General features: G+C 43.7%; 1 protein-coding gene across 2 annotated transcripts in view; it reads left to right on the forward strand.

The window, feature by feature from the left end:
• ARHGEF11 (Rho guanine nucleotide exchange factor 11) overlaps nucleotides 1–14,573 on the forward strand; it is a 114,120-nt gene that overhangs the window by 57,976 nt on the left and 41,571 nt on the right. For both annotated transcript variants that reach the window (XM_007457864.1, XM_007457865.1), the window contains exons 2-7: nucleotides 6,477–6,565; nucleotides 7,556–7,654; nucleotides 11,091–11,140; nucleotides 11,480–11,537; nucleotides 12,111–12,289; nucleotides 13,136–13,207. In XM_007457864.1, the coding sequence (XP_007457926.1) occupies nucleotides 6,477–6,565; nucleotides 7,556–7,654; nucleotides 11,091–11,140; nucleotides 11,480–11,537; nucleotides 12,111–12,289; nucleotides 13,136–13,207 (547 nt within the window). The remainder of the gene's footprint in view (nucleotides 1–6,476; nucleotides 6,566–7,555; nucleotides 7,655–11,090; nucleotides 11,141–11,479; nucleotides 11,538–12,110; nucleotides 12,290–13,135; nucleotides 13,208–14,573) is intronic.

Here is a 14,573-nt window from a genome sequence, read left to right on the forward strand (position 1 = left end):
ACTACCTGTTGTGGAAGCAAGAAAGGAAAATAAGAGTATTTGTATGTGTTTGCTTAGTTTTTACAAGAAGAAACACAGAAAACCAAAAACAAATGAAAGTGGTTACTTGGGGAGGAGTGGGATGAAGGGACAGGGACACTTCTGAATATACCTTTTAAATTGCATTTTGAGTTTTCAACCATGTAAATGTTTGACAAATTCAAAAAATAAAATTAAATAAGCCTGAAAAAACAAACCGTAAAATTACAGACAAATATAAAAAGAAACCTAGGGACTTCCCTGACGGTACAGTGGCTAAGACTCCACGCTTCCACTGCAGGGGGCGCAGGTTCGGTCCCTGGTGGGAGACTAAGATCCCACATGCTGCATGGTGCAGCCAAAAAACAAAGTAACCTAAATGCATTTCAAATTGATAACACAAAGAAGAATTAATCCAAAGTAACTTTCACACACAGTACTGGCTGTATACCTTTAGTGGGATATAGTCTAAGGACAGAAAGAATTGCAAGGAAACGCTGAACTTTACATAGTAAGTTTGCTGTTGCCAGTGTTACTGATGTAGTAACTCTGAAAACAGTATTTGATGTATTACAGAAGAGAGCAAATGAGTAGATATATTACTGTTGTTTGTGAACAAGGTTCTCACTATGGGAAAGGAAGATAAAATATGGAGTTGGGGAAGATGAGGAAGGACCCTGTAGTGTTAGAGTTGAACAAGATTTTATTGTGAACTCACAATTTCTTAATCAATTTATTTCCTGGCTCTGTCCATTGAAAGGGCCTAGAAGCAGTGACAGCTTAGCAGCAATGAGCACCTAGCATCCAGATCTTGTTTCTAAATACATTTCCTACTAAAAGGAACCAGGACTCCTTAGAGAAATGTTTGAGTCAAAGTCTGACATAGGGAAAATACAAGGTGAGCCTGGAGTATTTTTGTGTGTGTGCCAGAAAATAAGGATGCACTCAAAGACAGATATTGACACTTTAAAGGACACAGCTGGCTTGTAGAAGCTCCCACCAGCCAAATTGGGACAACTTTAACATTTTTTTAAAAGCAGTAATGGATTATAATGCATTGCATTGGGGGAAAAAAATTCATGAGTTCATAGCACTATTCCAGAAAAGGGACAAAATGACCTTCTTTACAAGATTGCCTGCTAATAGATGTAGAAGGAATGATAGAATTCCTTCACCTCATCATGCTGCCCCTTCAGCTTTAATACAGGTTTGAAAATTTTCCCAAAATGCCATTTTGCAGCCACCAGTGCAGTAAGTGGTTCAGGCCAGGATCATCAATGGATAGTAAAACTATTGGGTGGGAAGCTGTTGGACAACAGGATATTCACCAGTCTCAAAATATCACCCCACAGATTTCCCACTAATTCAAATGGGAAAATATACTTTTACCATTGAGAAATCTTAGGAGCACCAACTTATCTAAGTAATCAAACTAGGATCACCAGAAATGGGCAAGTTATGCTACATCACTTATCTAATATTATTTTTAAATGTTTCATCTGAATCTAATCCTGAGGAGACAGGCAGATGTGTTACAGGCCATTCAATAAGACAACTGGCCTGAACTCTTCTACATGTCAGTGTTAGGAGAGACCAAGAAAAGTGGTCAGGCAGGGGGTGATATTCTAGATTAAATGAATCTAAAAACCATGAATGAATGCAATTCTGAGATCTTTGACTGGATCGTGTATTGAGGCAGTTGGGGAACAACTATGTAGGAGATTAATGAAACAGGGAAATTTGAATATAGACTATATATTAGATAATATTATTATTTTTTGTTTTTATTTTTTGGCTGTGTAGGGTCTTCGTTGCTGTGCACGGGCTTTCTCTAGTTGCGGCGAGTGGGGGCTATTCTTCGTTGCCGTGCGCGGGCTTCTCATCGTCGTGGCTTCTCTTGTTGCGGAGCATGGGCTCTAGGCACGCGGGCTTCAGTAGTTGTGGCTCACGGGCTCCAGTAGTTGTGGCTTGCGGGCTCTAGAGTGCAGGCTCAGTAGTTGTGGCTCATGGGCCTAGTTACTCTGTGGCATATGGGATCTTCCTAGACCAGGGATTGAACCCATGTCCCTTGCATTGGCAGGAGGATTCTTAACCACTGCGCCACCAGGGAAGCCCTAGATAATATTATCGTATCAAAGTTAAACTCATTGGGTGTGCTGATGGCATTGTGGTTATATAGAATTCCAAGGGTCTTGGGGGACATATGCTGAAATATTTAGGGGTAAAATGTCATGATGTGTGCAACTTTCAAATGGGAAAAAGTGTATAATCATAGGAAGATAAAGCAAGTGACAAATGTTAATTGGTGAATCTAGATGAAGGGTATATAGGTGTTCATCATGCTGCCCCCTCAACTTTAATAATAGGTTTGAAAATTTTCCCAAAAAATGTTGGGGTAAAAGAAATGTGAGCTGCAGTGGCCAGGGAATGCTTCATGGAATCAATGCCATTTGACCAGAGCCTTGAAAAAGGAGTAAAGGAGGGATAGAGAGGAGAAGGGATGGAGGTCTTCATAAAGCAGAGGTGAGAATGAGCAGTAGAGGTAAGGAAAAGTGAACAAGTAATAAGAGTGAATTTGAAAGGTACTTGGATCCACTTGCTGAAAGGCCTTTAACACCAGGTAAATGCACGCACATCCGATCATATAGAGAGTAAGAAGGGAAATCATAGGTTCTTGACCGGGGGGGACCCAAAGAAATATTGTTTGGGAAAGTTAGTCCTTTGTGGCAGAATGCTGGAGGGACTGGAGAGTGAAAACAAGAGGTTTGTTGTTTTTTTTTTTAAGTCATCCAGACTTGAGGCAATGGACATGTGGCTTAAAGTGATGGATATCAGTGATAATGTAAAGGAAGGAGCAACTCTGGGAAGACATAAAAGGACTTACCAGTCTCCATAACTGACTGGATAAATATGGGGGTTACTGAGAAGTTGATTCAGAAGATCTATCTCAATGATGCCGTTTAGAGAGCCACAAATTTTGCGGGAACTTCTCTACTCTCCTGGGCCTTCTCCATGCCCATCAGATTTAGGCTGATTGGAATCTGATCTCTGCTGCCCAGTTTTGATGGGAATATCATCAGGAAGAGGGAGAGCCCACCATTAAAGTCTTGATCTGCTGCTACAGGCATTTCTTCCTCCTCTAATTCAGTGGTAGTTTTTCCTCCTTTAAGCTCTCAAAGAGAAAAAAAAATTTTTTTCCATCTGTTAAAATTATACTTATGTTGTAATCCCCCATGTCCTCCTCTGTCTCTGCCCTAGCCTGTGATTTCTTTTTTTTTTTTTTTTTTTAGAGGAACTTACAATGGCTGCTGAAATGATCCTTGTCTTTGTCCCTAACAGTCCTCTACAGCCAGGTACATAAACCTTGGCTTCATGTGCTTTGAGTTACGTTGAACAGCTCACAACCTAGCTCAAATGCAAAACCAAACCAGGTTAAGTTACCAGACCATTCCTTCTAAGCTTAAATGTGGGCATAGGAAACCAGTTTCCTGCAGAGTCAAGCAGAACAAGACAAGGAGGAGGCCCAAGCTGTCCCAAGATAGAATGGGCTTTCTCCTGAAATAGTAAGGAGGGAGAAGTGCAAGCCCATTCTGGGTAACCCAGGGGTGGGATGTTGTGGATCTAGCCGAAGACAGCAGATGAGCAGCTGGAATAAAAAGCCTTTAAAAGTTCATTCTGAGAATCCCTCACCGATGTGGGGAGCAGAGCTGTTGCCATTCAGTGTTTATACTAAAGTTCTATATGTATACCTCATCCATTACCTGCAAGTGACTGTGTCTTATTCATTTGTGTACCCCGTAGTGCCTGGCATAGTATCTAGAGCAGCGCTGTGCCATTGAACTTTCTGCAGCGATGGAAGTGTTTTATTCTGCACTGTCCTGTATGGTAGCCACTAGCCATAGTACAACTGAGAAACAGAATTTTAAAATTTAAATATCTACATGTGGCTAGTGGCTGTTGTATTAGATAGATAGCACAGGTCTAGAATCTAGGACTTCTTTTTTTTCCATTTTATTGAGGTATAGTTGACACACAGCACTGCCTAAGTTTAAGGTGTACAGCATAATGACCTGCACAGTGGCATCCATGTATTGCAAAATGATTACCACAGTAAGTTTAGTTATCATCCATAGATTCTAGGACACTTATTAAATGATGAGCTAAGTTGAATCTTTACCTTGTATGAGGAGGTGGAGGGTAGCAGGGCATGATGGACTAGGGTAATTTGAAGAAAACCAGAAGTTGTAGCTTCTGGAAGTTCACCTTCTTGTCTGGCTGACAGGTGTAGTAATGGGGAGTAGAGTAAGAAGAACATCTAGGAAGAAGGAACAGTATAGGCAAAGACAGGAGCTGGAAACCATGGCAAGAGAAAGAACAGTGAAGAGCAGGGACCAAAAATAGGACGGAGCATTCACTGTGTCAGGCACAGGGGGTGCCGATCAACAAGACCACCCTGACTTCGTGGACCTTACAGCCCTACGGACAAGCGCACAAGCAGCTCCATTGATTGTATGCAGTAAGGATAGGTACTGGGAGCTGTGGGAGACGGCAGAGGGGTGCTGACTGGCATCAGGCAGTACTTCCTTTTCGATGCTGTGCCTAAAGGCCTCGCTTGAAGACAGGGTGACCTTTCTCCCAAGTACAATGGGGAAGCTCTAAAAGGTTTTAATCAGCAAAATGGCACAGGTAAATCTGCATTTCAGTAAGGTGGTTCTACTGCATTGGCCAGTTTCCACCCCGGGTCCTTCTTAGCTTGATTGTGGTTTTTCTTTTAAACCAACCACCTGCAGTGTCTTGTCTGGTTTATGTCTTGTTTCGTTTTTCTTCCCTGCTTCCTCCTTTCCTGCGTCACTCTCTCCTGGGCCCCATGCTCTCTTCCTTGATGTCCTTCTCTCTCTGATCCAAAGATCAGCCAGTAAAAAGCAGTCTCACCTGTCCAGGTAAGTGGGGTGCCAGGGTGAGGGGGGAAGAAGACCCCTCTTAAATTTAAAAGTTATTTGTTTGTACTGTGTTGTATTTATTATTTGAATAGTTAGTACCCTCACATGACTCAGAATTTAAATGGTACGAACAAGAAGATAAGGAAAAGATTCCAACTCCATCCCTTTGTCCCTGGCACAGTTTCCTTCCTCAGAGGCAACCAGTGATATATGTTTTCTTTTGTACCCTTTCAGAGGTATTTTACACATTTTATATATATGTAAGCAAACATATAAACAAATCATTCCTTCTCTTTCACCGTCTACATAATTCTGCATCTTCCTTTTTCCACTCAACAGCATGTCTTGGAGACTATTCCGTATCATATATAAAGAGCCCCCTCATTCTTTTATATGACTGAATACTGTGTCATTATATTGATGTACTGCAGTTTATTTAACCAGTCACCCTTTATGAACACTTAGATTCTTTGCAGTGTTTTGCCACTGCACACAGTGCTTACATGAAGCCCCTTCTACATAGTCATTTGCTAGATATGAATAGGAGACACCCTCTGGAGGGGCAGCAACTATTGATTAGGAACTGGCAACCTGTACACTTTTCTAAAAAGGAGAGGCATAGCAATGATCTGAGCTTCTCCTGTTCCTGCAGGGGCCCTATTATTAGATCTGGTTTGGTGATCTGTGGTACCTTGAGGTTGTAGGGCTTTAATTGTTTCTAAGCAGGGTGCCTCAAGCTGGCTGTAGGAACGGGGTTGGAATACTACCACCAAACAGACCAGATTCCTGTTCTCCCATGGTACACACAAAATAAATGGAATTTCAGAGGCTTGGGTCATCATTGTACGCCTCCTTTCTAGAAAAGGGTACAAGTTGCCAATTACCCAACAGGTAAAGTTGCCAATTACCCAACTAAAGGCCCAGTTACCCTCCTAGACACACTTGTTTTGGAAAGAGACGAAGAGACGAAGCTAAAGTGAGAGTGTCTCTGATACAGCCACTGCAGTCCTCTGCTGTGTCCCTGGAGGCCTCTGTGTGTTTGTGACCCTCCCATCCTTGCCTTCCACTCCCCCCGTTCCTTACAAATCATCACCTAAAACTAACTAGCTGTTTGTTTTTTTCTTGTCTTTTTCTCGCATTCATTTTCTCTGCTGCCTCCGTTCTGTTCCATCAGCCCCATTGCAGCCTGGTAAGACCCAACAAGCATGTATATTTGTTCACACCCTGTTCTTGCTATTGTCTCTTTGTCTCCTGACTCCAGGAAGGGCTATTTCCCTTCACGCCTTGCTGGGTATTAAAGAGATCATGCTTGCCTTGCCAACCTAGGATTCCAGATAGGTGATGTTGCCAGTGGTGTAGATGTGGCTAATCTCCCACCAGATTGAGCGGGTTACAGGGTGAGAGGGTTGGTCTCTTGTTACCCAAGACTCAGGGCCCCTTTGACAGAGCTTCCTTCTGCTACAAGGCTGGTCCCTCCCTGCCCAGTTCACTGTTGTGCTTTTCTTACTCTTTCTCCAGGTTAAGCAGCCTGTCTTTGGGAGATTCAGCACCTGAACGCAAGTCCCCTTCCCACCACCGCCAACCCTCCGACGCCTCTGAGACAACAGGTAATCTTCTCGGGGCATTAACACGTAGACACAGAGGTGTTTACCCATACAGGCAGATCTGTATACCCCAGATGTAAAACAGCTTAGCCTTTATATTGAGCTTATAATGTGTGATAGGTATTGTGTTATATGTTTTATACAGATTACCTTATTCAGTCCTTTTATCAATTGTAGAAAGTAGATTTTATCATACCTATTTTATGGATACCTATCATACCTATTTTATGGTTAAAAACTTTGCCAAGTGTACAGGCTTGTAGGAGACAAAACCAGGACCTGAAACCAGTTGAGTTTTAACTCTAGAATTCATGCTTTCTCCATCACAGGAAGCAGTCACACATACCTGCACACGTGCACGATGTCTAGTACACGCCCACAGGGATGGAGTCAGTTAGGAGTTATAGTCTCTCTTTCTTTTTTCCTATGCTCTGCATATGGTTGTATGTGTGACAAACAGGGTTTTCTCTTGTCATTTATCCTTCCCTGGATTTTGACAAGGGGCCAGCCCTCAGTCACCCCACTTGAGTTACCCAGCTCTGCAGGATCAACAAGCACTGGTGTCCCACTTGCTGTATTCATTGGACGTAATTTGATGGAAAACTTCCAGTCTCACTTAGGCTTCAATCCCAGGGCTGCTTCTCTGGAACACTAGCCTTCAGGCTGGAGTTGGCCATGCCCCTTCCTCAACCAGTCTCACCCAAACAGGCCTAAAAAGACAGACATGCATAAGAGAGACAAACATCTCAGCACCTCAGAGAAAGGAATTTCTTGTATAGAATACAGAGTAGGTGCCCGGCTTTTGTCGATCACTGAGGAAGGCAGGCGTTGCGATAGTGTGTGTGGGCAGAAAAAGTCTGGGGAATCTGGAAAGGCTTTCTGGAGGAAGAAACACACTGGGACCTCCCTGGGTTGGTCTCAGCTTGTGTGCACCAACTTTCTGATGACGGTTCCTACCGAACTCCCTTCTTTCTCCTCCTTACCTCTCACCAGGTCTCGTTCAACGCTGTGTCATCATCCAAAAGGACCAGCATGGCTTCGGCTTCACAGTCAGCGGGGATCGCATTGTTCTGGTGCAGTCTGTGCGGCCTGGTGAGTGTTGCGTCCCTGCCACCTGCAGTGTACAGTTCTTACAAAGCCACCATGTATGTGACAGTGCCATAGGACTTGAAGAACTTGCATGTGCTTTTTCTCTGGAGGCCTGGGCATCCTGGGGCATGAATGATTCATTCTAGAACTGGTTCCCCAGGGGCATCTGGGGAAGTCTCCACAATGCTAAGCTTCCAGGCAGAATTTCTAGGGATCACACTCCAGGCTTGTTTCCCCTGTTGGAAGTGTGAAAATGGCAGAATAGCCTTCAGGTCGTCAGGCGGGTGCCTGATTGCCCTCCAGGGGAGCTCCTTGTCCTGGGTTGGAAGATTCCGTGGAGAAATCAAAGACCCGCTTTCTTCTTTCTCACCTTCACATGACCTTGCTCCGTGCACGAATGGTCACTGTGCTGCAGCAGTTCACAGTTGAGACAGGCACACTGGTCTAAATGTATTTGCAGATATATTAACACTAAGTAATAAATGACCTAAAGATGTGTGTTGGACAGTACGTGGGAGGAAAGGGTGTTTGTAAGTTTGTATTTGGGTGGTTGGTGGTTCGAAGTATTTCCCTTCTGATCAGTTTAGGAAGCCTCCTTAGAAGAAAATAGGATTTCAGGAGTAGTTTGAAAGATGGCCATGGAAAACACATTGGCGGGATAGAATTTGGTGGGAAGGGGGCAGAGAGTGGGAGGGCATTATAAGCAAATCAATCGAGTAACCAGTGATGTGTGAAAAAGCTTCAGATATTTCAAAGCACTATCATATGTCAGGTGGTAGAATCGTTGTTAAGTGACCCAGACTGAAGAAGATGATCAGGAAGGAGATGGGAGTAGGGGAGAGTATGAAGCAAGTATCCCTAACACAAGCAAGTATCCGGAACAGGAGTGAACTTCAGTGTAGCAAATGGGATTGGGCCTGGCAACGTGGTGCATCATAGGCTTGAAGAAGAGTACAAGGAAAGGGGTGGGGGGCAGGCCAGCATTTTCCCACTAAGTACAGTGCAAAATGGGAAGGAAATGTACTTACATAATTTGGGAGAAATATTTGGGATTTATTTAACGGGAAAAGTGAAAAGAGAATTTCAAATTTATGACCAAAATGAGGTATGTGGATCATACAGGGCTATAAATAATTATAGCTCCTTATGTTTGGTAGTTAACTTTTGTCAGTGAGGGGTTTGTTTTTCATATCCTAGGGTAGAGCTCTGAAAAGATACTTTTATTCTTTGCTTCCATATTCTCTCAAGGTTCCTGGACTAGGGTGAGACAGAGCAAGTGGGACTGCCAGTAACTTGTACTTTGCCTCTATGGTCTGTTTGATACAGAAAGTATGGGGACCCCCTCCAGTGAAGTGTGAGTTCAGCACTCTTCCAATTTTTGCTCCTCTCAGACCTGGAGAGGAAAGAACAAAAGGATGGCTTGCAGTAAAATATGAGTTTTGGAAAATCTGTGTATGTATGAGTATTTCAGGCAGGAGAGAAGAAGAGCCTTCATTTGAGTTGGCATTGAAATTACAAGAGTAACAAAGCAGTTGTCTTTTCCAGATTTTAGGCTTCTCAGTTCACTGTTTCTCAAAGTGTAGTCTGTGTTCTGCCTACATCAGAATCACCTAGGCCCTTAGGATGATTGAAATCCTCATTCCGGGGCCCAGTCCCAGAAGTACTGAATCACTTGCTAGCAAGGGGGTCAAGGAATATGCTTTTTAACAAGTTCTCCTGGTGAGTCTCATGCTTACTGAAGTTTAGAACATCTGCTCTAATTCCTTTACTCTGAAAGGTTTAATTTCTTTTAATCCCTAAGTTATTAGAAGTCACCTCACGTGTTTCATATATTCAGGCAAAATAGCTCTTTCCTCTTCACCTTTAGTTTCTAGATGACAGTGTAAAAGAGTTTTCAAGCTACTTGCAAGTACTTTTCCATAAATAGCACACTTAAGATGAGGGTAGTCTGGGTCCCAATACTGAAAAGCCAAATTGGAATGTAGTCATCACTGTAATTTCTCTTTTCAGACTAGAAACATCTAGATGTGCTTTGTTGGAGTTTTGTTTTCATCAGATGAATGCAACTTACAGATTTAAGGACCATCTTGGGGCAGATTTACAAGAAACATAATTTTTATGCTTCTCGTGAACTTCTTTCTTTCTTTTTTTTTTAATAAGCTTTCTGAGTGAACATTTTTTTAATATTTATTTATTTATTTAGCTGCATCGGGTCTTAGTTGCGTTACGCGGGAACTTTCATTGCAGCTCGCAGGCTCTTCGTTGTGGCACACAGACTTCTCTCTACTTGTGACATGCAGGCTCCAGAGCACACAGGCTCAGTAGTTGCGGTGCACAGGCTCAGTAGATGAGGCATGCGGGCTCAGTAGTTGTGGCACATGGGCTGTCTAGTTGAGGCACGTGGGCTCGGTAGTTGTGGCACATGGACTCTCTAGTTGAGGCAGGTGGGGTCGGCAGTTGTGGTGCGTGAGCTTAGTTGCCCCGTGGCATGTGGGATCTTAGTTCCCCACCCAGGGATCGAACCCGAGTCCCCTGCATTGGAAGGTGGATTCTTTACCACTGGACCCCCAGGGGAGTCCCTCATGAACTTATCTCATCATTAGTGTTTCTTATGCTTCCTGGGTATAACTTAAACTAGGACTCTAACTTATTTAAAACTACATTTGGCCTTCCATATCTGCGAGTTTCGCATCTGAGAATTCTGCATCCATGGATTCAACCAACTGCAGATTGAAATTTCCAACTGCAGTTGGTTGAATCCACAGATGTGAAACCTGCACGTGTGTACTACTCCATTTTAAGTAAGGGACTTGAACATCTGCAGATTTTGATATCTGTGGGAGATACTATAACTAACCACTGCAGCTCCAGAACAATTTTTTAACAGAAAATAAAGCAGTGGTCATTATCATCCTTAATCCGAGGAACCCCCATAATATCCCTGTGAACTTCTCAGGGCTTAGGGACCACAGTTTGAAAACGCTTGTTGTAATCCTTTTCTCATATTCCTCTTAAAAATGATTATTACTTCAGCAATTATTTAATACAGTGAACTCGTTTTTCCCACTGGATAATAGAAATAACTCTTATTTGACCTTGGAACACATCTAGACACATTCAAATGAAGCACACATTACTCTCCCCAGAGCATGGCCCTGCCTCTCTGCCACCTTGGCCTGGCTCTCAGAGGAGAAGTCTGGCTTCTGAGCCAGGTGGAGGAAAGAGCAAGAGATGTGTTCTTCTACAGTCCAGTCCAGCTCAAAGGTAGTTGTGTCACTGGAGCAGAATAGGATGTACACCCAGCATTTGAGGCACTTAACACAGAGAGGTGAGAAGAGATTTGAGGGGGATGGTGATCTGACAGGGTTGTTGGTGTAGATTCAGCCACCTCTGGAAAGGTCGTGGGGCTCTGCTGACCAGGACTTCTCCTTCCTCACAGGAGGTGCAGCCATGAAAGCCGGTGTGAAAGAGGGCGACCGGATCATCAAAGTGAGTGACCTTCCCTCTCTGCCCCCAGAGGAGGGGGTGCAGCGTCACTTCTGGCCTTGGCCATCCTCCACACTTCCATTTTCGTACCAGCTGTCATCAGCCACTGAGTAGGGGGGTGGTACCATGAGAGTGAGTAGTATAATGTGACAGAGACTGGGGACTAAGATAGCTGGGTTCCATATTCTAGGCCCTTCTTGACTCTGACCAAGCTTCTGTAATGTTTTACTATGCTAGAGAACATTGATAAATGGCTCCCTAAAGGAGTGGCAATTGACCTAGGAGAAGGATCCCCTGGGCTTCCACTGCCATTACTCAATAATGTCGTTTGTCCCCCAACAGGTGAACGGCACCATGGTGACCAATAGCTCACACCTGGAAGTGGTGAAGCTTATCAAATGTGAGTTGGGGAGAGCTGACAATGAAAGAAATTAGGGGATCAGATGGGGCACGGGTGGAAGCAGGCCTGTTGCCCTAGGAGGCTTCCTTTGTAGACGTGCGAGGCAGCCGAAGTCTTTCTTCTTGGCCTGATCATCGTAGACTACCACAGTTCCCCACTGTCATTTTAAGTGGAGACACTATTAGTTTCTCATCCGACATCTTTATTTTTCCACCCATCTTTGCCCTATGTTTTAGATCATATTCTACTAAGACCAGGTCTCACTCAGATACCACTCACTCCCCTCTCCCAGTCCCAGGAAACAAGGGAATGGGCAGGCAGCTCCCAGATAGTTATGGGTGGGATTTTGGTTGAGGTCTCTGCATGAGGAAAGGGAAGGAAGGGATACTTGTGTTGATGCAGGATGGAAGGACAGGAATTAGAGAACAGGTAGGGCATTAAAAATGAGGAGAACTTTACCTGCAGAATTATAAGCTTAATGGAAGGAGAAGGGAGAACCCCCTCCTTTGTACCTTGAATGTCTGCTACTGAGAACAATACCACTTGAGCAAGCGTCTCTTTGCCTTCCTGCAGCTGGTGCCTATGTTGCACTGACCCTCCTGGGCTCTTCACCCTCATCCATTGGTGTCTCTGGGCCCCAGCAGGACCCAGTCCCAGCAGGAGCTCCCCGAGTCACCCCTGTGATCCCACCACCGCCACCCCCTCCACCTCTGCCACCTCCACAGCGCATCACAGGACCCAAACCTCTGCAGGTAATGGTCCGCCTACTCCTCTCCTCATTCTGGTGTCCCTTTGAAGAGCTTCCCATTGGAATGAAAGCAGGTTAAAGCAAATGGCAGGCTGGCAGGAAGAGACAAGCCAAAGAGCTGTATGAAGGCCATCAAAAAGTAGAGCAAAATGAGAACTGCATTAAAGGGATGTTCCACGCCTTAGTGTCCTCTTTCCATGTAAGTGCATATGCAGTTTATCAGATAGCAGCATGCAGTGTGTTTCCTGTGTGTGTGCAAGACTCTAAGGAGGCCCTTTGAGAGTTCTCCTCCCCGTCGGGGAGAAGGTGCACACCTCCAGCCATGGTCAGAGGCATCTGTAAAGACTGTTGCCAGTCATTGTTACAAGGGTATGGAATAAGTCAAGGAGTAGGGGAAAAGGCTTCCTGGGGAGAAAGGCTGCTTGGAGGAATGAAATATGGAGCCTAGTCTGTAGGGGAGAGAGTCAGGAAAGGACAAGAATAGTAGGGAGAGAACCCAAGGACCAGGATAACCTGTGTGAGGAGTTAAAAGAGGACAGGAGGCAGATAGGACTAGGGAACAGGATTTTCTGGTTGGAAAAAAGACCGACCAGCAAGTCCTGGGAGACTTCAGAGATCAATTGATAACAGATTTGATTACAGCCAGGGTTTCTAGGAAATTAGGAATGAAATCAAAATCAGATTTTATGTTTACTGAATTTCAGTGAGATACTGAGTGTTATACAAAACATTCTTACGACCCAGGCTCTACTCTCATAGCTTTCCTTGACCAGGAATCAGCTAGTAGATGAGAATAAAAGCTATTGATCTGGTCCCCAATTCTCACTACTGTCATATTTTTCAATCTTAGGATCCTGAATTTCAAAAACATGCCACCCAGATCCTTAGGAATATGCTGAGGCAGGAGGAAAAAGAGTTACAGGTAAGGTCACTGCTGAGGGTAGACTGGCCATAGCCTTAATGAAATAATACTTTATCAGAGCAATCTGCCAATGTGTACAACTTAATTTGCAGGCCATATCCTATCACAGTAAAACCTTAAAAAGTCAAACTTCAGGACTACTAAAGAATTGTCATAGGCCAGTGGAATTTGTTAAAGCAGAATTTGATGGATGGAGTGAATGGGGTAATAGAGCTTATGGTAATAGATTAGAATGGTGACTATGTAGAGAAAATACAAATGAGTGATGAGACAGGTAGAATAAAGTGAGGGAACATGAGAACTGAGGAAAATCAGTTGGAATTGATCTTAGAGGTTCTGGGATGGGAAGGATAAGAGGGAAGGAAGGTGGGGGTGGGGAGGTGAATGCCGGGCCAGGCTGATGGAGGAGGGGATGCAGAGAGATTTCCAGGCCTGGGGAATGATGCACAGGGAGAACAGGAAGAAGATTAATTTGGCTGGACGGGAATAACCAGATTCCTATAATAGCCACGGCTTACAATGGGCTCCATGCCCCTTCATTTCAGTTCAACAAATTTCTAAGTTCCCACTGTATGTAAAGTATTGCTTTAGTTCCTACAGTATACAGAGATTAAAACGATCAGACAGTTCTTGCCCTCAACATGTTTACAATCTCATGGGGAAAATTCATATTACGGTAAGAGAGTGGGAGGAACAAAGAGCTTGCAATAAGATAACAAAGAAGAGAGCAGTTAATTAATAATGGGAAATGTGAGGGAAACTTCACTGAGAAGATTGTATTTCAGCTGGGCCTTGAAGGATAGGGCTTCAGTAGGCAAAAGAGATGAGGAAGAGAATGCTGGTAAATGGACAGCATAGGCCAAAGGCACCAAGACGTGAAAATATACTCATTTATTTAACAAACATTGAGTTCCTGCTGTGTGCTAGGTACTGTGTGTGTGCTGCAGTGGAGGCATGGGCCAGTGCTAGGGACAAAGGTTAGAATGGTTATAAAGATAAGTGAGAGATGAATCTTTCCTTTAAGGAGTTTATAATCCAGTAGAATATCAATGGATGAATGAAGATAAAGTTATACTGCACTATAATAAGTGCTGATACTGGCATTTTGATGCAAGTCATAGAATAATCAAGATAGTGTGGTACTGGTATAAAGATAGACCTATAGATCAGTAGAATAGACTTCAGAGTCCAGAGATTAATCTGTACATCTGTGGTCAATTGGTTTTTGACAGTGTCAAGATAGTTCAGTGGAGAAAGAATGGTCTTTTCAACAGATGGTTCTGGGACAACAGGATATCTATATGCAGAGAATGAATTTGAACTCTTACCTCACACAATAAACAAAATTTAACCCAAAATGGATCAA

The sequence above is a fragment of the Lipotes vexillifer genome, unplaced genomic scaffold, assembly GCF_000442215.2.
Source record: "Lipotes vexillifer unplaced genomic scaffold, Lipotes_vexillifer_v1.1 scaffold238, whole genome shotgun sequence".
Classification (NCBI taxonomy): domain Eukaryota; kingdom Metazoa; phylum Chordata; class Mammalia; order Artiodactyla; family Lipotidae; genus Lipotes; species Lipotes vexillifer.